Source organism: Pseudorasbora parva, chromosome 17 (genome assembly GCF_024679245.1).
Source record: "Pseudorasbora parva isolate DD20220531a chromosome 17, ASM2467924v1, whole genome shotgun sequence".
In the NCBI taxonomy this organism is placed as follows: domain Eukaryota; kingdom Metazoa; phylum Chordata; class Actinopteri; order Cypriniformes; family Gobionidae; genus Pseudorasbora; species Pseudorasbora parva.
In genome coordinates this window covers 28,675,526-28,700,880 of record NC_090188.1, presented here as the reverse complement: position 1 = coordinate 28,700,880, position 25,355 = coordinate 28,675,526, and the positions used below count along the sequence as shown (strand labels likewise).

General features: G+C 41.3%; 2 protein-coding genes and 1 long non-coding RNA gene across 3 annotated transcripts in view; all 3 read left to right on the top strand.

Annotated features, from left to right (window-relative positions):
• The first annotated feature begins 974 nt into the window (after nt 1-974).
• On the top strand, nt 975-4,608 carry LOC137045373 (interferon alpha-inducible protein 27-like protein 2A). Its single transcript, XM_067421963.1, has 4 exons — nt 975-1,100; nt 1,205-1,240; nt 1,470-1,631; nt 4,331-4,608. The coding sequence occupies exons 1-4, from the start codon at nt 1,085-1,087 to the stop codon at nt 4,438-4,440; spliced, it is 324 nt and encodes a 107-aa protein (XP_067278064.1). The 5' UTR covers nt 975-1,084; the 3' UTR covers nt 4,441-4,608.
• A 2,888-nt stretch (nt 4,609-7,496) lies between these two features.
• LOC137045001 (interferon alpha-inducible protein 27-like protein 2A) overlaps nt 7,497-25,355 on the top strand; it is a 42,354-nt gene continuing 24,495 nt past the window's right edge. Inside the window, exons 1-3 of the mRNA XM_067421420.1 lie at nt 7,497-7,619; nt 7,698-7,727; nt 8,594-8,755. Coding sequence (XP_067277521.1) covers nt 7,610-7,619; nt 7,698-7,727; nt 8,594-8,755 — 202 coding nt within the window. The 5' untranslated portion in view covers nt 7,497-7,609. The remainder of the gene's footprint in view (nt 7,620-7,697; nt 7,728-8,593; nt 8,756-25,355) is intronic.
• LOC137045502 (uncharacterized) lies at nt 15,634-16,343 on the top strand. The gene is made up of 3 exons (XR_010898784.1): nt 15,634-15,833; nt 15,963-16,124; nt 16,208-16,343. It is a non-coding gene; the product is annotated as an uncharacterized lncRNA (long non-coding RNA).

The following is a 25,355-nucleotide window of genomic DNA, read 5'->3' as shown; positions in this document are numbered from 1 at the left end:
TTTTGTCTTGTTTCTTGCCAAAATATAAATACAAAAATATCAAGCAAAAGTAATTGTCTTGTTTTGGGAACAAATAACTCAAAAACTAATAGTTTTTTTTAAGTTAGTTTAAGCAAAATAATATGCCATTGGCATATTATTTTGCTTAATTTTTAGTTATTTTTGCCCAAAACAAGACAATAATTTTTACATGCCTAGTAAATGTTTCTTAATGTAAGAATTATTAGATATTTAGACTTGAAACAAGACGAAAATAGGCCAACGAATGCTTTTTTTTCAGTGCAGACTTTACTCACATGGAAGTTCACCATCCTTCCTCCCCTTCTCGTTCCGTGAACCTCTGAAGTTAACTTTACTTTTAGTTCAACTTTAACTTTACTCTTTTTTTTACTGTTCATGTGGTGTTGAGCAACTACAATTTCTGTTAACCCTATAATTTTATATTATAATTTATTTAAAGTGAATAAATTGTAATGAAAAATAAGTAAAGTAAAATAGCTAGTAAATCGTAAGTGGAAGTGCATTTGTCAATTCATTGAATGTTCAAAATATTATGTTAAAAATACACATTGGTTGGCCTATTCATGAGCATACATCAGCAATTAGCCTACATGCTTAGGCTACACCTATTTAGGGGAATAGGGAATTATTAATATACCATGTAAGGTGCTATGTGCTAGAAATGGGTAAACCACTATCTGCCCGTGGGGTGGGGCACCGCCGCGCCAGGCAGTGTCCCACATTGTCCCTCAGAAGCATACCGTTTGTCCTCCCTTGGGCTTATTAGCAGGTGGTCACCCTAGTTAAGATTCAGTCTATTGCAGATATAGATATTCCTACATGTGCTTTAAATGTGCACAAAGCTCGTTCACGACTGGTTTTGACATTTTGACCGAGGTGGACGGAAAAAAAAAAAAAAAAAAAAAATCGCTAAGGATGGATCTATCTATATATATATCTATGTTCCCAAACGCTAAGAAAAGCAATAGAAGAAGAAGGAAAATAGGAAGCAAGCTTTGTGTATGAGAACTTGAAGTCATACTGTTGTTGTCACGCTGAAGTTTAATGTAAACTATTTGAAAACATGAAGTTTCCAAGCTGTGAGTAGCGCTTACTCTTACACTTTAACAGCACAACACAAAATCTATCCTCTGTATTGTCATTTGTTTTTAAATACTTATAACATACGTAATTTAATTTTTAGCTCTATACAGCGTCATTGGGGTTACAGCTGGAGCTGGTAAGTAGCAAATCTAGACCAGTTTACATGCTAGTAGGCTTTAAATGATAAATAAATGTTATTTAGTTTTTTCATGCTTATAATTATTTTATTTATGTATTAAATTTGCTTTATATATATATATATATATATATATATATATATATATATATATATATATATATATATATATATATATATATATATATATATATATAATTTATTTGTTATATGTTTTTATGCTGATTAGCTGGTGCGGTGGTTTTGGCCCCGGTTGCGCTCTCCATGGCTGGGTTCACCGCGGCCGGTGTCACGGCAGGTTCTACTGCAGCTGCCATGATGTCATCAGCAGCTGTCGCCAATGGGGGAGGTGTGGCTGCGGGAAGTTTGGTTGCGCTCCTCCAGTCAGCAGGTGTTTACTAAACCTTTATGAAGACTAGCCTTAATAAGACAAAAACAATGTAACAAACCTGTATTGAAAATAATTATCATATAAGAAATCCTTGTGGATTAGTCTTTTAATGTATGATCAATACCTTAAATGGTATACCTTAAACAAGCGTCTTCCCCGTGTGGTTGCCACCTCAGTGAGCAGCAAGGATGAATGCGTCCTGTGCTCCAATGTCAACGATCTGCTGGCAAAGGGAGCTGTAGAAAAGGTTCCTCCAGAACCGAGCCCGAGAGTTTCAGAAAATGCTGGGCTTCATGGCTTCAGCTTCCCCGGTGCTACAGTTGGGCCTGCTCCGTATGCGGCCCCTGCAGTACTGGTGGCAGAAACCTCTAGTTCCACCCCATGCCTGGTGTCATGGATGCCTACGTATCAAGCTAAACCAGGCCTGTGTCTCAGACCTAGCCCCTTGGACAGACCCCTGCTGGTTTGAATGGGGCGCGGCTTGGTTATTTTTCAGCGGGATGGGGCGGGGCGTGGGGAATGGTATGCAGGAGGAGAGTCATCTTCACGTATGCATCAAATACAGGTCGGGGAGCCCTACACGAGGGCAAGCTGGTCTCCGGCGTTTGCTCGAGTGAGGAAAGCGGGCTACACATCAACTGCTTAGCCTTCATCAAGCCTTCCTTCCGCACCTAGTGGGACACCACATCCTGGTCTGCTTGCACAGTATGACAGTGGTGTCCTACATAAAGCGCCAGGCCGGGCTCTCCTCAAGACGCCTCTTCAACCTGGCGAAGGATCGCCTGGTGTGGTCGCACTGCAGCCCAACTTTCAGTGAGAGCAGTGCACGTGCCAGACATTCTGGAGCAGGGAGCGGACAGAAGAAGGGATGCTTCACCCCCAAGTGGTTCAGAGGATTTGGGATAACTTCGGAAAGGCAGAGGTCAACCTTGTTGCCCTTCGAGAACAATTATCATTGCACAACTTATTTTTCGAAAAACAGGGACGTGCTGGCCCACGATTGGCCCAGCCTTCTTCTTTACACCTTTCCCTCTGGTCGTCTTGATGGTCAGGCGGAGCTGTGGACGCTGCACCCATGGCCTTTCAGTGGAAGCCCACAATCCTCCCCGAGAACGTCTAAAACACTATTACGCAGGCTAGGGCCCCATCTACAAGACCCCTCTATGCCCTCAAATGGTCAGTTTTCTCTGCACAATCCCCGGTGAAAAACCATCTAAATGCAACATCGCTGATAGTGTCCTTCCTTCAAGAGTGGTTGGATAAGGGTCTTTCCCATTCCACTCTTAGGGTCTACATGGCGCCATAGCAGCCTTCCACGCTCCCAGAGCCGGACAATCGGTGGGAAGGAACAACCTCGTTGTCCGTTGCCTAAAGGGGTCAAGAAGATTTAAGTCCTCGCCCCTTTACAGTCTCCAATTATTTCTGGGTTATCATCATAGACCTTGCCTTAGGTTCCTGCACACTCACAGCCTAGGTAAAATGCCTGAGAGTTGCAGGCTCAATAGAACTATTATTCAGAATAAGGCTCAGCCCTAGGAGGAGGCTTTTTTTTGCCTCCTTTAGGCCTTGCCCCAGGTCTGGTTCACGGGCGCTGGTCTTACCATTTGATGCTTCTCTAAAGTGGCATAAATGGATTTATACAGGAATTAAAATCACAGGAGACAATGCTTCAAACACTATTTTAAAACTAAAGTGTTATAAATTATAAATTAAAAATAATGAAATAATAAACAATGAAATTAAATAAAAATACAGAATTTAAATTAATTTCCTCTGTGTGCTATATATAGGTGGTTTGATGTTTGCCATTCTGTACTGAGGCTATTGTAGGCTACGGTAAAGTAATTTTATATTTCTTAATCAAATTGTGACCGATGGAACAAATTCTATAAAGAAATTATGAATTAATACACCGGGTAGATAATTGCAGGATTAAAAGTGGTCAAGTTTATTTTTCAAAGAGACCAAGTCAAAGGGGCAGTCACAACAAATAAACAATGATTGCAGTTCAGGACAGCAGATATAACAGTCTGTCGCCCTGTATACACTGTATCTAATTTGTATATTATTGTGTTCTTGGAGCAACATGTAATGAAAAAAGAAGTATAATAATGAGAGTAATAGTTGACAACATTTTCATAATAGCTAATTTATAGGAACATTGATATGTAATTTCTTTCCCTATTCAAGTTGTCTCCTAAAAATGGCTGATAAACATGCTGCAAGTCCTGTTGTTCTCTATTGAGGACATGTATGAAATCAATACCCTGTTTTGTAACAAAGTCATATTTTAATTAGAAACCATGTGGCATTTTCCTAAAAATGCTTGACAATTAGTCAGATTTAAATGATTATAAATTATTACAAAATATCATATTTCCATAAGAGTGCTAAATGTGATCATTCAGTCATTAAAAAACAAGCAGATATTAATTTCCCGATGAAACAAAAAAAAAGTGTTTCTCTGAAAAGCCCTGAATGTGCTCTTTACAGGACATCCAGATTACAAATTGACATGTATGGTGTCAGAAATTCACTAAAATATGACGTCCTGGTATGAGGAGTGGCTCTCAGGAGGACTGGCTACATGGAATGTGTTTTTATTATAATTACACAATTGGGACCTGTTTTATGCGTCAGTCATGTGACTTTCAGTTATGGATGTCATGAGGTGTTTTGTGTTCTGTCCTTGCTCTCAGGTGCCGCTGGTATGACTGCAGCAGCAACAGCTGGTGTGGCATCTGTGGGTGGTGTGACAGGGGGTCTGTTAGGAGGAGCTGTTGATCTGTTGAAGAGGATGAGGAAATAAGAAATGTCCATCGAGCTTCTGATCACAAACGGCTTTAAAATTATAGTGTTATTGTTTATAATCGTTTCTCCTAAAATGCATAAATGTACTTACTTAAAAGTAAGGATTGATTAATAATTCAATTCTTGTCATATCAGTGTGAAAAATTAAAATGTTTTTGCATGTTAAGTGTATTGACATTTTATTTTACAGATATTTTTATTACCCAAAATGACTTACGAAAAAACCCTTATTAATCATAGAGAAAATAAGCTTTAAAGCGAAGTACAAACAAATGGTTCTTTACTTGAAGAATCTACTGTCCATAGAAGAAAAGGTTCTCTATAGTGTAAAAAATCTGCTTCCGATTATTTAAATGTTCTTCACACAGAACAATGGTTCTTTTAAGAACTTTTCACTGAGGTTCTTTAATGTATACCCAAAATGGTTACTTTATCTGCCTGTCACTAGTGAATATAAAAATACACAGTTGCTGGCTTTTGAGTCAATGACTCAATGTGCCTCAGTCTATATTAATGGACAAGTTTAAGTCATCATTTTAAGTCATACTTTTGAATTGTATATCATAATTATGACTTATGTGATTCATTTCTGACTTTTTGTCATACTTTTGACTTTTTAAATCAGAATTTTGATTATTATGATGTGCAATGTTCTTTCTGTGGTGAACATTTTCACGGAATGAGGAAATCACAGATGGCAGGCAGAGGTAAGGATTCAAATGCAGGCAGATTTTTAATGAAGATAAACAATCATAACAAATCAGAAACAAAAAAAACTAAACAAAACAAAAAGAACACAAAGGGAACTGCATGACATCAAAAAATGACCGACAGAACCAGAGAATACAAGGGCTTTAAACAGAGGGGTAAATGGGCTCAACGAGGGAAACTGCCACACCTGGAGCACACTCATGAAAATGGACACAACTCCAACCTGGCCACAGGAAACAGGACACTTCAACATAAAAGTCCCACAGAGCCCAAGACCAGCAGATCTGACAGGAAATGGTCTTCCATAAAATGCTGATATTTTAGATAACATAAAACATTTAAAACTATAAGAAGACATCCATAGATAACACAACTAAAAAAAGGGGTTACATTACAAGAGGAAAAAAGCTAAAGGAACTTAAACCTAAAGGAGTAAGAAATGTATTTCAATTAATCATAAAATGGCCCTGATATATGTCACTAGACATTAAGAAATCATGTTCATTTCAAATCCTTTTATCACTGACAACAGTAGTCCAGCCAGGATATTGTCATTTAAAAGTTGTTGTTGCAGCCCTCAACTGATGTTGATGTTGTCATGTTGTGTTTTGGCCTGAAGTGCCACCCTCCACCTATCTATCAATCACAAAGTCAGTAGTGTTTCGGCATCTGGGTTGCCAGATCTGCTCTAGTTACAACAGCTGCAGATCATAGGCTGTAAAAAAATATGGACATAGTTTCTATGACATTACCCATAGGATTCCAATAAGCCGTTCTGAAGCTTAAAGTAGGGGAGAGCTGGTCGTTGCCATCTTGCGAGCGAGTCATCGAGTGTCACTCCCAGATAAGAGAAAATGGGTAAAAAGGCTGTATCTGCGCAGAGCTGAGGTGACGCAATGACTATAGACGGCAGATAAATGGCTCTCCACCTGTAACCACGCCCTTCATTTTGCAGAACTTTAAGGCTTTATCTCATGTAAACGAAGAAGTTATAGCCTAAAAAAATTCACCCCCTCACAGTTGTCATGAAGGTCAAAATTAGCCATATAGGCAAAAACACAATTTGTACCAGGCTGTAAACATGTTTTTTTTTCTGCTGTAAAGTTGGGCATTTTAACATGGGGCTCAATAAGATTCTGCTCTCTTCTGGAGCCTGCCTCTAGAGGCTAGTTGAGGAATTGCAGTTTACATTACTTCCGTTTTGGCTTCAAGAGAGATCGCGAGGTTGCCGCTTGCTGCAGATACAAATGTTCCTGCTGGATCCTGCAGCCTATCTGTAGGCGGATAAATGGCTATCCACCTGTAACCACGCAGTAACTCGGCAACCTTGAGTCAGGGGGGAGGGGGACACACCGCTCTGCAGTCATTTGAAAGTTATTGCAGTACCAGTTTTCCCCACAATCTTACACACACTTCCTTTAAATAAATATTATTTTGTGAATGTTTTATGATCATTCATATTGTCTGTGATGGATGTGACAGGTGGTACCACCAGTCATGTGTTGGCAACCCACCACCGGTGCAAGATTTAATTGCACAGCATGTATTGAATAGACCAAGGTGAATTGTGGCTATTTTGCGAAAGCATGTATGTTGTTGTATTTAATTTTATGGTGTTGTGAGGGACTTTGAGCACTTTGTCTGTAGCCTACAGTATATAGCTATTCATTGTATGCATCTGCAAATCTAATGTGAATGTAGCCTATGTGTTTTCCCTGGGTTTATGAAAATTAAACATTTGTTGTATTTCTGTTTTTTTTTTTGTGTGTGTGTTTTTTTGTGGGAATTTTATAGCCAATTCCATGTTCTTGCCTGCAATATCAGTTTTAAGGTCAAACTTATGTGTTTCTCGTTATTGTCTGATGGCCTTGTCCTTGTAAATTAACTTTATTTAAAAAATAATAATAAAAAAAGCAAACAAACAGTATCTACGTCAGAACCATAATCGAGTCTGCCCTCCTCCAATGTTTATAATGTTCCGCTCTATTTGTTTGTGATTTGGTTTTGTTTTCATTTCTTGGGCAGTGCCGTTGGATAGAAAATACAAAGTGCATATCCAGTATCTCAAAATTACTTTGAATAGCTAGGGAGAAAATAATGTTGTGGCTATTGGGGATGAATAGCCCATAGGCCTATATATATACTTTACATACAGACATAGACATCAAGTTAAACTGCAAACTCAACTCATATATATATACCATTGATATATCCTGTCAAACAAAGTTGCAAAGATGTTATATGTAAAACAATGTAATTTGTGTCATTGCGTGTATGCGTGTTTTAACTTTCATGACGTAATCGAAACTTACTACACAGCGCATGCGTATTGTGGTGTTAGTTTCGAGTTCATTTCTTGAAAAGAGAGACGCCCAGATGCTATAAAACAAGCTCCCCCATATAAAAACAGAGTAAAAATCATCCTTAATTAACTTGTTTAACCGAGTCGAGTTAAGATGGATCCCAGTAAGTATCTTTTAATAAAACTGTTAAATGCTTATCAACAACAGACAGTTAACTTGTTTTTGCCCATCTATCCTCTAGTTACGGTTCTTGCAGCAGGTGCAGCAGCAGGTAAAAAAATAAAATTAAAATATTATAAAATTGTTTTTGCTGGGTTTCAATGGTTCAAAGTTAAAATGGTTGAGCTGTCATATATCTTATGTCAGTACAAGTTGCTTTTAATTAAAACAGCTCAAACATTTTTATTCTGGTGTCACCATTAACTATCTTAACTAACAAGCAATATGTCGTTACAGTATTTATTAATCTTTGTTAACATTAATTGTAAATGCGGCTGCTCATTGTTCATGTTAGCTTCTATAAATTAAGAAAAAATTAAAGAAAAACTACAGATTTGCATCTAGAGAAAAAAGGCTCTGACATAATCTATGTCGGTGCCTTTTGCCCCCCCCCCCCCCCCCCCCCCATGCAAATCTTATATGTCAGTTGCTTTCAGTCTCTATTTGAAAATACTTCTATCTGCTGTTTTGTTACATTGTCTAAATCAACAATATAAATATAAAAACAAAAGTTTTGTTAATAAACCTGACCTAACATGAACAATGTGCAGTTGCATTTACAACTAACATTAGGAAATATGAATAGATATTAAAACAATATATTGATCATTATTAATTAATTCCAAACATACCATATTTTTACCATACCATACCTGTCTTGGAGTACCCCAGCACTGGACATTCTGTATGTCTCCCTTATCTAAAACATATTTCAGGCCTTTTAGTCTCTACTCTGGCTGTATCCGAAATCACACACTTCCTTACTAGCAGGAGAAAATAAGTATGTGACAGGAGTAGCATGTCTGAATTCACATTATTCATTAGGGTTGTAGCAATACAAAAAATCAACAATATGTATTGTGGATTAGAGACTATCTGTATTGTGTATATTTGAACTGAACTGGGTTTCTGCTATAGCCGGAGCCATTGCAGCAGCTCCAGCTGTTCTAGCAGTGGCCGGTTTCACCGCAGGTGGAATTGCTGCAGGTTCCATTGCCTCCGGTATGATGTCAGCTGCTGCCGTGGCTAACGGAGGAGGGGTCGCAGCTGGAGGAGTGGTAGCAACTCTTCAAGCAGCTGGTAAGACAAATATCTGGATTGATTAATGGAAGGGGCAAATAGGCTGCACAAGCTTTTTCTACTGACATTTTTCATGTCATTAGGTGCTGCTGGAATTCCTTTGGTAGGTAAAGCCATCGTGGGGGCTGTCGGAGCCGCTGTGGGGGCCGCTGCCAACATGGCTAGCAACTGTACTGTGTAACTAGTTGAAATCTGTGCATTTATAAATCTGTTTAAAAAAAAAAAAAAAAGAAATCATTATATTATTAATATCTCACTGTATGTCTAAGTGATTAACATCAGTGGCCTTTCTGTATCAGTTTAGGTGTTAGGGTGCTGTTTATAAGCAAATAAAATAAATAAAAAATCATCTCTTTCTGTCATTTCTTTAGTTATCATAAACTATTTGTGTGTAATTTACTGACTGCGCAGAAATCAGTGAAATTCTCACTCAAATCAGTGGCAGCTGGTAGAGAAGGTTCTAGGTATAGGGCTCTTAAAGAAAAGAAAGTGTTAGAAAAAAGTGAACAGAAGGAAAACATATTAAGCTAGAACATATTTTAAAGGCTTGAAACATATTTTAAATCAGATAATTGTTTTACCAAGTTCAGGATTAAGTTTGAAAATGATTCTCACAAAGCTGTAATTTCACCAAGCATTTTTTCAAGGTAAATTTTTCAAGGTAAAAGAAATTTCGATTTATATTTCTCATTGCCTCAAACCATGTCCGTCATGACATCAACCATTGAGGGCCTTTAGAGTTCTTGCAGAAGCATTTGTTGTAAATTCTTCAGAAGATTTTCCAAATGATTCCACCGTGTGGTTTTACAAGGGATGCAATTTGTTCCTGGCTTTATGTACATTATTGTCTGGGGCGGTTGCTCAGAGTTAATGCGCATGACGCAGGAGGATAATGTTGGGAAAATCTAGAATATATATAGATTAAGATAATTGTGAACTGAAAGCTAGACTTACCTAATCTTTATTATGTTTATATAATTTCCGTTCTGTTATTAATAAATGCTGGTTAATTATTCAGTACATGCATGTAAATTTGTAGTATATTCACAGCTATGTGAAGGGTGTCCAATGGATGGCGGTAGCCAGGTGCGGAACCCCGGGGTAGACCTAAAAGAGAAGAAGAAGAGTTTGTTTGTTGTTCACGCGAGGTTTGACGAGACAAAAACAGTTTTTAGTGTGGTATTGTACTGTGTGGTACGGAGCTGTAGCAAATGGTGCCGACTGAATAAACGAACCCAACCAAATCACGTGGTTGTCATCTCTTTTAAGTGTGTTACAATAATATACAAATAGTCTTTAATCCAAAACTCACAGAACGGGCAAGGAAACAGATTAACACACCTCAACATTGACATAAACAGGACATGAACTGGTGAATAAGGTGTATAAATACACAGGAGCTAATGAGATCATTAATGGGACCACAGGAGAACAGAATAATAATCAAACCAGCTGAGAAACTGGGTCAAACTAGCAGACAAGATAGAACCAAAACACAAAAAAACATGGCCAAAAGAGAACATAACTCTGACAATAATATGCAGTGCACATTTGTTGTGTATTTCCGGGTAAATATGTAGCTATTTTAAACACATTATAATATGCCATGTCCTCATCTGTTTCTATTTATCAGCCATATTTATAACTATTGGAATGGAATGGTCACAAAAAAATGTCATAATTTATCACAAAATGTCATCAGTTCCAGCCACTAAATTGTCTTTCTTCTTTCTGTACTTGCGTTCTCTAATCTATATCATCATACTTCTCACATTAGGTAGGCAACTGCACCTCCATTAGTCTCCATTAGGGGCTGTCGGAGCCGCTGTGGGGGCCACTGCCAACATGGCTAGCAACTGTATTGTGTAACTAGTTGAAATCTGTGCATTTATAAATCTGTTTTTTTTTTTTTTTATTTTTTTTTTTTTTTAAGAAATCATTATATTATTATTATCTCATTGAATGTCTAAATGTTTAACATCAGTGGCCTTTCTGAAATAATAGCTAAATGTTATTTGTTGGTTTCTGTAGCTCTGTGGCCTTATAACATTTTCAAACAAACCTCTGATAATTTTTTTAAAACGCTTAAACTGAGCCTCATATAGGCCTATGTTTAACACTAGATTACCATAGAATATTATAAATGGTGTAATGCCACAGGATTCCCACAATGCCAAATACTAATACTCCTCCTCCTCACCCACTGGATATGTTGTGCAAAAGAAAAGAAAAAGGTTGGGTTTCCTTCGGCTGTAAATACAATAGCTACGTCATGGAGACAGAACAGCAGATTTGGCTACACTTTGAATACGTGTCTAAAAAAGACTTTCAAACCCATGTAACAGGTCGTTCTTCTCCATATTCTTCATGTTTTGTGTAAGCATTGCAGTTAGTATGACAGCATAATTAATAAACAAGTCTCTCATTTTTGCTTGTATGTTGTATCACCTTGGCAACAAGCATACATACTCATGATTTTATAAATAGCATTCTTTTATTGTTACGTTTAATTTTGTTGTTTTGATGAAAGAATATAGGCTCCCATGATCCCCATCAGAGAGAGATACGCCATATTTTAGCTATAATTGTGAACGCAACTTACATTCAACATTTTAATAGAGGGTATGCACATGATGTTACCGCCGGTCGCAGTTGCTACGGTTACGCCCTCTGAGTGGCAATAGACCAGATGGCAGCATTGAGTTTCAGAGTGAATGCCGCGAAACACAGAAGACAAGCTACTTGCATGTTTCCCGGAAGACAAATTAAGTAAGTAAATGAATTTACCTTGATCTTCAAATTGTTTTCACCCCCTGGCTCTTAATGCATATTTTTTCTGGCTCTGGGCTCTAAATTTTGGCCCAAACCCAAAGTACCTTTTTATATCTATATCAAACAAAACCTTAATCAATATTTATTTTCCTATATTATTATAATGATTGGACCCACTTTCTATTAGGTGGCCTTTACTATGTACTAACATTTTAATTAATAATTTGTGTACATACATGTTTTTACATTGTAATTACTTTTCTTTTAAATACCTTCATGTAATTACGTCTGTAATTCATTTCTGAAGTTACTTTTGTAATTACACAGTTGGCACTTCCCTTAAACCTAACTATACCCTTAAACTGACCCACACTACCACACCTGTGCCTGACTCTACCCGTATCCCACCTCAGTATCAGGAAAGGGGTTTGGCAATACAATTTGAACACAGTACTTACATTGTACTTATTTTTTGATGTAAGTACATAGTACTTAAGGCCACCTAATATAAAGTGGGGCCATTATTCCTTTTATATTTTCTTTTACTGAAACACTAAAAAGTCAAGATTAATGTTGCCTTGCTATTGTGTGTCCCTCTCACTGAAAGAAAGCACATGTTATCAGTATGTTTTGGTTAGAACTGGTTAGAACTGGAGCTTAATCAGCTCCAACCTCGGAAAGACAGTGTATCTGTGTATGTGCGCAATATTCTATGTTACAGATCAGTGTTGAGAATGGTGTACAATGGGCATCACAAGAGATGGGTTGACTTGTTCTTCTGGGCAAGCTGGCACCTGCTCCAGATCTGGAAGGTGTCACAGACACGCCAGGCTCCCACGTCACTAAATCACAGCGCACGCTCTCACCTAAGTATTAACCACACACACCTGCAGCTCATCATCACCCCAATCATCAGCGGCACCACAAAAGGCACACACACGCACTCATTCACTGTCCGGTCTCGTTTGTAAAAGGTACCAACCCTTCTGCTTACTTCAAGGACTCCTTCGATGTTACTTACCTATCTCCAGTATCAACTTCCTAATCTTCAGCGTCTTCCTGTGTCCAGCGTGTGTGTGCTTGGTGTCTCTATCGTCCATCGCCTGAGCCTCACAACCGCCACCTGCAAGTATTCCCAGAGTATCAACCCAACGAACCATCACCGGCATATCTGCACTTCAGTCAAGTAATTCACCGAATCACCTGTTTACTTTGCTGGTCGCTGAATAAACCTGAATCACTTCCCATCTTGTCTCCGTAGCCTCTGTACCGTAACAGAAGGTCACTACTGGCCTAATTCCGGGGTGAAAGAATCAACAAGTGACTATGGAAACATGCATGTAATGACGTGGATAAGACCTTGAAAACGGAATAACTGTTGGGACAATTGTATTTACGATAGGGAGGGGCAACGAGACGGTGAGAGAGGGAGCGTGGCCTACAAACTACAAACTCCCTGTGAGACTTGAAGCTGCAGCTTAACAATTCACAAATACTGATATGCAAACTAGCTGCAGCTAGCAATTTTGGTGTGATTACTGAAGGTAAAAAGGCTGGTGCACATGTAGCATGTGTGAGCAGTACTCTGCTAAAAAAAAAAAGACCAGACCACATTGCACATCTAAAAGTATGTAAAACCACTCACCATTTCTGCGGTGTAACAACAGATTCTAGGACCATGACGTAAGCAACACAATGCATTTTGGGACTTTAGGTCACGGAGGCCGCTGTCGATACTGTGTTGTATAGGAAACTGACGCTTTTCTAGTTCAGCTAAAAAAAGTTACAATGGTGAATGTGTGTTGTGTCATTAACTGCCATAATCGCACTCACGACCGGAGTGGAAACCTAATCGCAAATTGAGTGTGATTGTTTAGCTTTCCCTCCTGGAAACAGCACATTGGATCTCATTCATGGGCTTTAGGACACAGACACTACATCAGTGAATCCCTTCTGATTTAACGTTACGCTATGGAATTGCGATATGATATATGTTGATTAAACAAACGGCCCACTGGCTGAGATCAAGCAATATTATTTTAAAAATATCAGATACAGACTTTTTGTTAGGCTATATTAAAAAAAACTGTGAAAGAGAAATCAATGTGTTGTCCTGTGTGTGGTGCGATAGACGCCTGTATGATTTGATTGTATGAAATGTGATGAATATGTGCAATGACCTGGCATTACGACTGAGTGCTCATCTACGCAAGAGATTCAAATATTAGTACATTCATTCTGTGCAAGCAGTTCTTAAAAACTATTAACATGAATACAGTCGTTTTTTTCTCTAGTGATTCATATTTGTTAACATTGTACGCTCCTGAGCGTGACCTTAAACATGGCGGCGACTGCCCAGAATGCAACGCGCAGTGACGTTGATTCCCAGACTCTATACCATGCACAACTTTTTCTTCTTCTTTACATGTTTTATGGTGGTTGGAAGACCAGCTTGGATGGTGCGTTTAACACCGCCAACTGGAACGGAGTGTGTAGCATCCACAATGAGCTCACGCTTTACACACATGCTGAGGATCACAGTATGAGGATCAGATGAATTCACGTTGAGCTCACGCTTTACACACATGCTGAGGATCACAGTATGAGGATCAGCTGAACCGCTGCCAGTGGTATTGGGGGAACACCCCACAATAGCTGCAGGTTTGGAGATACTCTGACCCAGTTCTCTAGCCAACACAACTTTGCCCTTCAAACTCGCTCAAATCCTTGCTTGCTACATATGCCCATTTTTCCTGCTTCTAACACATCAACTCTGAGGACAAAATGTTCACTTGCTGCCTAATATATCCCACCCACAAATAAGTGCCGTGATGAAGAGATAATCAGTGTTATTCATTTCACCTGTCAGTGGTCATAATGTTATGCCTGTGTTGGTGTTAGTAATATTATTATTGTATAGTATTTTTTTTTTTTTACTATGTCTGCTTGATGAAAACAATAAAATATCCCAATGGACATCCTCATAATCCACTCTCAGAAGGCCCTATTGTCACACTTGAGTCTGTCCTATCTGGCTATTTTATCCCTTTACAGACATATCAACCGTACAGTCATGTACACTTTTGGAAAATTATGGCAAACAGGTGTTTATGTATTTTTATTGTATTTTATCATATTTTTATTGTTTGGACTCCACCCTACTAACACTCAAAGTAAGGTCTACCATGCGGTTGAGAAATCAGTTAAAGTTAATTAGGTTTAATTGTCTGAACGTGCATCTCCTGAAATTTGTAAATAAAACATCACTTAAATCCAGGATTCAGCAGTGCTTTTGCCACTCAGTCCAGCTAAGGGGGGCGCGTTCCGGCAGGAAAGTGACATCAATGCATAGTTGCCAATAAGGGCATTTTTCAATTTTCATTTTCAAGACATGAAAAGTTCAATTCAGTATTCACTGTCTGAGATGCAGATGTGGGAGTACTTCATTTGTTTACGCAAATTAAATTTTACACAGCAAGTAACGAATTAAGTTCCCTTTTGCATCTTTTTGTTCTGAAATATTTTAAGATTGAAAACTGTCCCTAGTGTCGTTCATGTTCTCACAACACTACATTGCTAGAATTCATAAAACTATCTGGCAATTGACACTGTTTTATACTTGCCAAAAAGATTTTTACTTGCATATGGTGCTTAACAAGTGTTAATATTAGGCCCTGCTCATATCTAGCTATAATGGCACAGAAATTAAAGATTTCCACAATCCCTAGTTCACACACCCAGTGCCGGATTATGTTGTGCAGAAGAAATTGACATGCTATTTGTCTGACGGTGATTCTGTTGCAGCTGCATCGGCACTGGTTAATGAAGTGATTATTAAAAAGAGGATAAAATAAAACTATCATAAAGAGGATTGCCCTCTGAGGTTTGTGTGGCGAGTCATGTGCAGAGCTTCACGTTCACACGGAGCCAATTTATTGCACTACGTTTAGCCAACATTTCAATTATGTTTTCTTCCTTCTGAATAAAAATATAAATTTCAATCCTGTGATTTGTTTGTGTGGCTGCTTGCTGTTCAAATGAGGCACCGAGTTTGTAATACTTTAATAATGTGTTATTTTAAATGTTCGCTTAACTCTAGGCTATAAATCTATAGGCTAGATGAGTTTCGTTTCCTGAAAAGGACACACCCGAGGCTTTTAAACTCAACCTCTCTCACACAAGTAGTCAGTTCAAGAGCGTCCCAGGCTCAGCTAACTGCAGAATATTTAGCCTATTATTCATCAGTCACAGTTATTAATGTTTGTTTTCTTATAAGGTACAATTATTGCAGCTGGAACAGGAGCAGGTAAAAATCTCGGTTTACTCGATGACATGATCTTAATTGTTGCAACACAAATGTTAGTAATAGGCTAACTGTTCAAGTGGCTTTTAAATTTGTATCCGTCTGAACCAATAGTCGGAGCAGTTGCAGCAGTTGCAGCAGTTGCAGCAGCTCCAGCTGTTCTAGCAGCGGCCGGTTTCACCGCAGGTGGAATTACTGCAGGTTCCATTGCCTCCGGTATGATGTCAGCTGCTGCCGTGGCTAACGGAGGAGGGGTCGCAGCTGGAGGCGTGGTAGCAACTCTTCAAGCAGCTGGTAAGACAAATATCTGGATTGATTAATGGAAGGGGCAAATAGGCTACACAAGCTTTTTCTACTGACATTTTTCATGTCATTAGGTGCTGCTGGAATTCCTTTGGTAGGTAAAGCCATCGTGGGGGCTGTCGGAGCCGCTGTGGGGGCCGCTGCCAGCATGGCTAGCAACTGTACTGTGTAACTAGTTGAAATCTGTGCATTTATAAATCTGTTTAAAAAAAAAAAAAGAACAAAAGAAATCATTATATTATTAATATCTCATTGTATGTCTAAGTGATTAACATCAGTGGCCTATCTGTATCAGTTTAGGTGTTAGGGTGCTGTTTATAAGCAAATAAAATAAATAACAAATCATCTCTTTCTGTCATTTCTTTAGTTATCATAAACTATTTGTGTGTAATTTACTGACTGCGCAGAAATCAGTGAAATTCTCACTCAAATCAGTGGCAGCTGGTAGAGAAGGTTCTAGGTATAGGGCTCTTAAAGAAAAGAAAAAAAGTGTTAGAAAAAAGTGAACAGAAGGAAAACATATTAAGCTAGAACATATTTTAAAGGCTTGAAACATATTTTAAATCAGATAATTGTTTTACCAAGTTCAGGATTAAGTTTGAAAATGATTCTCACAAAGCTGTAATTTCACCAAGCATTTTTTCAAGGTAAATTTTTCAAGGTAAAAGAAATTTCGATTTATATTTCTCATTGCCTCAAACCATGTCCGTCATGACATCAATCATTGAGGGCCTTTAGAGTTCTTGCAGAAGAATTTGTTGTAAATTCTTCAGAAGATTTTCCAAATGATTCCACCGTGTGGTTTTACAAGGGATGCAATTTGTTCCTGGCTTTACATTATTGTCTGGGGCGGTTGCTCAGAGTTAAGCGCATGACGCAGGAGGATAATTTTGGGAAAATCTAGAATATATGATTAAGATAATTGTGAACTGAAAGCTAGACTTACCTAATCTTTATTATGTTTATATAATTTCCGTTCTGTTATTAATAAATGCTGGTTAATTATTCAGTACATGCATGTAAATTTGTAGTATATTCACAGCTATGTGAAGGGTGTCCAATGGATGGCGGTAGCCAGGTGCGGAACCCCGGGGTAGACCTAAAAGAGATTAAGTAAGACACATTTTTTTGGTTTGGGCCACTGGCCCTCAAAATGGCTATGCATGGCCCTGGCTGGAAAGGATACGTTCCTTGCAGTCCAAATCTCATTGCCAATTCCAAACTGTATGGCAGCCTTTTTGTGGATTTCCTCAAGCCTGAATAGTGTATTTGTGTATTGTTCTCCCTGTAATAATCCACTGAATCGATGAGTATGCCTTGCTTATGTTAGACCTCCCCCCGCATTGTTTTTGTTTTTTGTTGTGTTATGTACACTATGTAAAAAATTTAAATAAAAAAATAATTTAAAAAAATGTATCTTACTTAATCAATCGTTATCTTAACTTTTCAATAGTAAAGTGTCAGGTAGTTAAAGAATAATAAGCTCATGTACTGTGTATTGTTATTACTACAGCAATAAATAATGATATAGAGTAGTAAAAACAGTACAATACAACAACAGCAACTTATCTACACACAATGTACTGTGACTAATTCAAAAGATTTTGCACTGGTAGTATGTCCAAATAAGGCAGACAGTCACTTGTTGCCTGAAGCACTGCTGCCACCTGGTGTCTCAAACTGATCCAAACAAACCGAGCAATGCAAATCATCAAAGCTTTGATGAGAATTATGAGAGTTAATGTATTACTTCAAACCTCTCACCCTCTCTGCACCTCTCAAGTGGAATGAACTGCCAACCTCCACCCTATCTGCTGAGACCATACATTTATTTCCTAAACTAAACTTTTAACAAAACTTGCATGGTTTGCATGAAAATGCAAATGTAATGTAAATTTCATCAGTGTTCCTACTCTTTTAGAGGACATTTTATGCAACAGTACTATGTCAATGCCAAAAAAAAAAAAAAAATCAAAATATAAAACTTTCCCATCGTTAACTATTGTTGAAGGTAATGGGAGCTCCCAAATCAAATGTCAGTTGTTTTTTTAGCTCATACATTTGTTTTCTAATCCAAATTTCTAACAAACATTGCATGATTCGCATGGAAATTTAATGTACATTTCATTTGGGTTCCTACTCTTTTAACACATTTTATGCAACAGTACTGTCAATGCCTGAAATTTCAATATCAGAATATCATAATACTTTTCCATCATTAACCTCTGCTTGAAGTTATTGACAGCTACCAAATCAAACGTAATGTGGTCTCAACCATAGTCATACTCTGCCTTCTCTCAGTTTCTCTCTGTCAATACTATCACATATCTAAACCTTTTTTTACGCACACAAGTGTGTTACATTCCTGTCAGCTCCAGGAATGTAACACACTTGTGTGCAGAAGCATTTGTTGTAAATTCTTCAGAAGATTTTCCAAATGATTCCACCATGTGGTTTTACAAGGGATGCAATTTGTTCCTGGCTTTATGTACATTATTGTCTGGGGCGGTTGCTCAGAGTTAAGCGCATGACGCAGGAGGATAATATACAAATAGTCTTTAATCCAAAACTCACAGAACGGGCAAGGAAACAGATTAACACACTTCAACATTGACATAAACAGGACATGAACTGGTGAATAAGGTGTATAAATACACAGGAGCTAATGAGATCATTAATGGGACCACAGGAGAACAGAATAATAATCAAACCAGCTGAGAAACTGGGTCAAACTAGCAGACAAGAAAGATAGAACCAAAACACAAAAAAACATGGCCAAAAGAGAACATAACTCTGACAATAATATGCAGTGCACATTTGTTGTGTATTTCCAGGTAAATATGTAGCAATTTTAAACACATTACTGTCACAATTCTCTGAAAGAGGACTCAAATGCAGGAATGAGTGATCAGGGGTTTATTGACATAACAGATGATGAAGACAGGCAATGGTGACGAGGAGCACACAGTCCAAACAGTGGCAGATAAGGAACACAATAGCAGGCAGAAAGAGCAACCACTATAACCAGCTCATGTAGATTGTAGACTGGAGAGCAGAACTGTCAGAGCACAGCAAGACCAGAGGAAACCAGCGATGGCTAGGCAGGAATCCTAGGGCAATGCAATCAGGTATCTCAGGAAACACACCAAACTACTGCTAGACCAATAGAACAGGCGGCCAGGGAAGCTCTGCTTGCAGGACAGAAATTAGAGACACAGGAAACAAGGCAGGACCAAACAGCAGTACTCACATATAGCCTAACAGCACACGTAGGCACAACAAATAACGAACCAGCAACACATGAGGGAAAAAGCACACATTATAAAGGGAGCAGAGGACATGAGGAACAGGTGAACACACTCAGACAACCAAGGAGCAGGGAAGGGTGAGCACACTCAGATAAGGAACAGGTGAGCACACAATTAGTGAAATAAGGACTAAACAAGGGGGTGTGGTAACAGGAAACAAGGAGGTGGGACACAAGGAGCACAGGGCGAACACAAACTAAGACAGAGACATGTGTTCAAGCACAACACAAACAAAGACACACTAAACAGAGACAAAATAGACAGAGCTGTCAGAGGAGAACCCTGACAATTACAATATGCCATGTCCTCATCTGTTTCTATTTATCAGCCATATTTATAACTATTGGAATGGAATGGTCACAAAAAATCTCATAATTTATCACAAAATGTCATCAGTTCCAGCCACTAAATTGTCTTTCTTCTTTCTGTACTTGCGTTCTCTAATCTATATCATCATACTTCTCATATTAAGTAGGCAACTGCACCTCCATTAGTCTTTTAAACATAAGGTGAAATAATAGCTAAATGTTATTTGTTGGTTTCTGTAGCTCTGTGGCCTTATAACATTTTCAAACAAACCTCTGATAATTTTTTTAAAACGCTTAAACTGAGCCTCATATAGGCCTATGTTTAACACTAGATTACCATAGAATATTATAAATGGTTATAAATATAATATTATAAATATTATAAACTCCCACAATGCCAAATACTAATACTCCTCCTCCTCACCCACTGGATATGTTGTGCAAAAGAAAAGAAAAAGGTTGGGTTTCCTTCGGCTGTAAATACAATAGCTACGTCATGGAGACAGAACAGCAGATTTGGCTACACTTTGAATACGTGTCTAAAAAAGACTTTCAAACCCATGTAACAGGTCGTTCTTCTCCATATTCTTCATGTTTTGTGTAAGCATTGCAGTTAGTATGACAGCATAATTAATAAACAAGTCTCTCATTTTTGCTTGTATGTTGTATCACCTTGGCAACAAGCATACATACTCATGATTTTATAAATAGCATTATTTTATTGTTACGTTTAATTTTGTAGTTCTCTTTCATCATCTCGTTTCGAGATCCACCTATGGGAAGGGCATCCGTACCTGACCTCTGCAGAAGCATCCAATTGCACCAAGTCTGACAAGACAGGCAGGAGCGCGCAGCCAATGCCCAGTAAGGCCCCACCCCTTACCAGCGGGCATATATGGGCTGCATACGCTACTGTACATCAGTTGACATTCGCTTCTCGCGATCTCTGCACTGACACAGTTCGGTTAGATTTGCGCTGCTCACTTATTGTCTGCAGGAGGAAATATCGCCAGATCAGCCTCCACCGGGCGTGACAGTTCTATTCTGCCACATTCTGTGTCTGCATTCGGAGCCGCTCGCGCTCTCGTCCGTCTTCCTGTTCCACGGCTGCCGCCACGGACCTTTCTGAGTTTTTCGCGGGTATGTCGCTCTCTCAGTCTTCTCCTTCTGTGTCTAGCCTATTACGGGCCTGCCCGGCCGCGTGTGGGTCTCTTATCGCCGCTAAGGATTTTCACCCTTTCTGTGTGGTCTGCTTGGGCCTCAAGCACGCAGAGGAGGCAATAGAGAACCCGGAGAACTGCAGTTACTGCCTGGTACTGCCTAAGAAACTCCTGCGACACCGCCTTAAAGTTGCCGCTACTCAGTGTGGCGAGCTCGACTTGTACTCGGATATGGAACACGGTGACGATAGCGCGCTACCGGGGACCTCCCGGGGCGCGACGGCTCTTGTTTTGGCTGACCAGCCCAATCCTGAGTTCCCCGAAGAGGACATCTTCATGGGTAACCTCCCGCTCGCCTACGATCTTGCCGGGTCCGGTGATTACGACGACGCGGGCCTTCTTGAAATTTCGGAGGACGAGGAGGCCATCCCGCCCTCTGTTATTCCCCAGGCTAGCGCCCCCGCGGCCTTGCCTCAATCCATCCTCCTGGATGTGTGTGAGTGAGCGGCCGCTCGTCTCAACATTAAATGGCCGGCTCCACAGAGCGCCACCGACCAGGAGAGGGATATTTATGACGGTAAAGTGTTGGGAGCCCCCCCCGGCCCGAGGAAAGAACTCTTTCCCGTTCTTCCAGCGTGCGCTAAGCACATGAGGCACTACTGGAACGACCCGCTCGATCTTAAACACGGTCTCGCGGGGCTGGAGGTTAAAGATATGGCGGCTCGCGGCATGGGCGAACCGCCTGCCATTGAGCCCTCCATTGCCAGACACCTCAACCCAGTCCAGGGAGGGCTGCCCGCCCCCCCGAAGCCGGTCCTTCCTAACAGGATGGACCGTTTTTCTGCCTCGGTGCACCAGGCCGTTTATAAATCCTCGGCCTTGGCTGTTAGGACTCTGAATGTCTCCTCCCTCCTTTCCGCTTACCAAGCGGAGATCCTGGACGATCTGGGCCAGCAGTTAGATAAGGGATCTTCTCCCTCTCCTGCACTGTGGAAGGAGATCATCACGGTTAACGACCTCGTTCTCCGTAATGCTCGTCAGGTCGTCCAAACCTGCGGGTGCTCGATGGCGCTTTCCGTGGTAGGAGAGCGCTCGCTCTGGCTCAACCTCTCTGGTCTCCCGGATAGCGAAAAGAAACGTATCGCAGGCGCCCCGGTAGAGCCCGGCCGGGCTCTCTTTGGCCCCGCAGTTGCTATGATGCAACAACGATGCGACGACAAGAAGGAGCACGAGGCCTTCATATTGTATCTCCCCAGGAAGACGGTCCCACGCCAGGCGCCCCCTGTGCGTTTGCCTAACCCCCCGGTCCTGGGACGTAATTTTAATCAGGTCAAGGAAAAGCCTCGAAAGAAGTTTTCTGGGCTTTCTTCCTGCCCCAGAACCCCTGTCCAAAGGACGGAAGGTTCCTGCTGTAGGGTGTCCCCCTCCCGTGGCTGCCCAGCCCATGTGTTTAGTGGACGATGTGTGTTCCCCCCTGTTCAAGGGGATTGTCATGAGGAAAAGTTCAAAAGCAGTGTAACCACACCGCACATACTGTGTTCCCCTCACCCAAATAATAAAGGCTTCGGCCCCAGTGTTTCTCAGAAAACACAACACACACAGAAACACAAAAAACACAATAAATCTAACGAATCAAATGAATTCGTCACAGCGAGATACCCTCTCAATGTAGGGAAATACCCTTTCTCTCGTAATGGTGAACCTGCACGTGTCGTCCCTAGTTTCTCCACTAGAGGGCGCCATTGCATCACAAATAAGCCAGCTAGGCATGCTCGAAGCCAGCACGGCCCGGACGAGCATTCACACGAGCTGTGTGTCAGCCTGGCTTACTGTATTACACATGATATTACAGGGCTATCGTCTGCAGATTGCTATGAAACATCCACGTTTCAGCATCGTTCTCTTTTCTCACACAGAGGAAAGCACGGCCCACGTCCTGAAGGTGGAAATCTCCTCTCTTCTAAACAAAGGTGCGATTCAGGTGGTTCCCCACAATCTGATAAACCAGGGTTTCTTTTCCCGTTATTTCCTGGTCCCAAAGAAGGATGGTTCCCTCCGTCCTATTCTGGACCCCAGGGTGTTGAACAAACATTTGAGGAAATACAGATTCATAATGTTAACCCTTGGTTCGCTCGCCCGTGTCATGAAACGGAACGACTGGTTCACATCGGTCGATCTGAGAGATGCTTTTCTCCACATAAGCATTTATCCACCACACCGGAAGTTTCTTCGTTTCGCCTATCAAGGCATTTGTTACGAACTCACGGTGCTTCCGTTCGGGCAAAAATTAAGCCCCTGAACTTTCTGTTTGCGTGTGGAAGCGGGCTTCACTCCCCTAAGAATGTCTGGTCTACGGATCCTGACATACATATGCGATTGGCTCATCATAGCCGATTCGAGGGAAAAGGTGTTGCAGGACACCTCCCGTGTGCTCGCGCACACCCGATCTCTGGACTTCAGGGTGAATGTGAACAAGAGCAACTTTACACCCAGTCAGAGGGTGATCTTCCAGGGCATGGAGCTCAACTCAGTCTCCATGCGAGCGCGTCTCTCTCAAGAGCGCGTTCTCTCTCTGACGAACTGTCTGTCACAGTTCAGAGAGGGGGCGAGGGGGCGATATCGCACATGTCTCAGGCTACAGGGTCTTATGGCTTTAGCTATCCAGTTTTTGCCACTAGGACCCCTGAGGATGAGGGCGTTCATGAAATGGGTTTTGTCACTACATTTCAGCCCGTTACACGATCTTTGCCGCTCTGTAACAGTGACGCGCACCTGCGCTGCAGCTCTGCGCCACTGGAAGAGCGCGGACTTTTACGCACAGGGTACCCCTCTGGGGACTGTCATGTTGCGGAAAGTCGTGACGACGGACGCGTCCCTAACAGGCTGGGGTGCCACCCAGGAGGGCAGAACTGTGAACGGTTTGCGGCCGAGCAAACTACGTTCAGAGCACATAGATTATTTAGAGCTTCTAACCAATTAGAAGGCTCTGAATCATTTTCTGCCTCGTCTGCAGGGACATCATGTGCTCGTACGCTGCGACGATACCACGACAGTGGCTATCAATCGTCAAGGCGGCGCGCGCTCGCCGAAGCTTCATGCCCTAGCTTACAAGCGTTTGGTATGGAGCGGGCGAGTTTTCCTGTCGTTACGCGCGACTCATGTTCCGGGAATTCTGAACAGAGGCGCGGATCTTCTATCGAGGGGGAACCCGCTCTTCGGAGATTGGCACCTCCACCCTCAGATAGTAGACATGATATGGATGAGACTACGGGCGCCCGTAGATCTGTTCGCCTCGCGCGAAAACAGCCATTGTCCTATGTTCTTCTCGCTAAAGGACTTGGACGCGCCCCTCGAGGTGGACACACTGGCCCACCCGTGGCCCAGAGTGCTGCTGTATGCCTTTCCTCCCCTGTGCCTGATAATTCTCACACTGGCCAGGGCGAGAGAGGGGGGTTATTCTCTCATCCTGATAGCACCCAGGTGGCCCAAAGCGCCGTGGCTGGCAGAGATAATCCCTCTGTTGTATGCCCAGCCGTGGTGCCTCCCCCTCCGCATAGACCTATTGTCTTAAGCGAACGGGGAGATTTATCACCCACACCCGGACAGGATAGCTCTCTGGGCTTGGCCCGTGAGAGGACGAACCTAAGCGCGTTAGGGCTTCCCCCGCGCGTGGTGGCTACTATACAGAATGCCAGGGCCGTTTCTACACGGTCCTTGTATGGCTGTAAGTGGCAGGTGTTCGATGAGTGGTGTGATGGGCGGGGTCTCACGTCATATCAGTGCTCAGTCGCTGATATCTTGTGTTTCCTCCAAGACCTTATGGATAAGGGCAGGTCTTTTTCCACTATTAAGGTCTATCTGGCAGCTATCTCTGCTTGTCATGTGGGTTTTGAGGGCTCAACGGTTGGGCAGCATTCTCTAATCCGCAGATTTATGAAGGGCGCCCGTCGCTCCTTGCCAGTCATTAGGAGAACGATCCCTGAATGGGACCTCTCCATGGTGCTGGAAGCTCTGTCTCAATTCCCTTTTGAGCCTCTGGGGAATATTCCCCTTAAGTTGCTGTCCTTCAAAACAGCCTTGCTCTGGGCCTTGGCATCAGCCAAACGTGTCAGTGAGTTACATGCACTCTCGGTCCACCCCTCGTGCATCAATTTCTCTCTGGGTGGAGATAAGGTTTTCCTCAAGCCTAATCCAGCATTCATGCCGAAATGTTTCCCTGCGTTCACATCGGAGGTGTTGGAGCTATCCGCTTTTCACCCTCCGCCCTTTTCCTCCGCGGAGGATCAGAGGCTAAATGCCCTGTGTCCAGTCCGTGCGTTACAAACGTATGTGTCTAGGACCAGCGCGTTCCGGAAGAGTGACCAACTCTTCGTTTCATGGGCTCCTCCTCGCAAAGGGGATCCCCTGTCTAAACAACGCCTCTCACATTGGCTTGTGGACGCTATA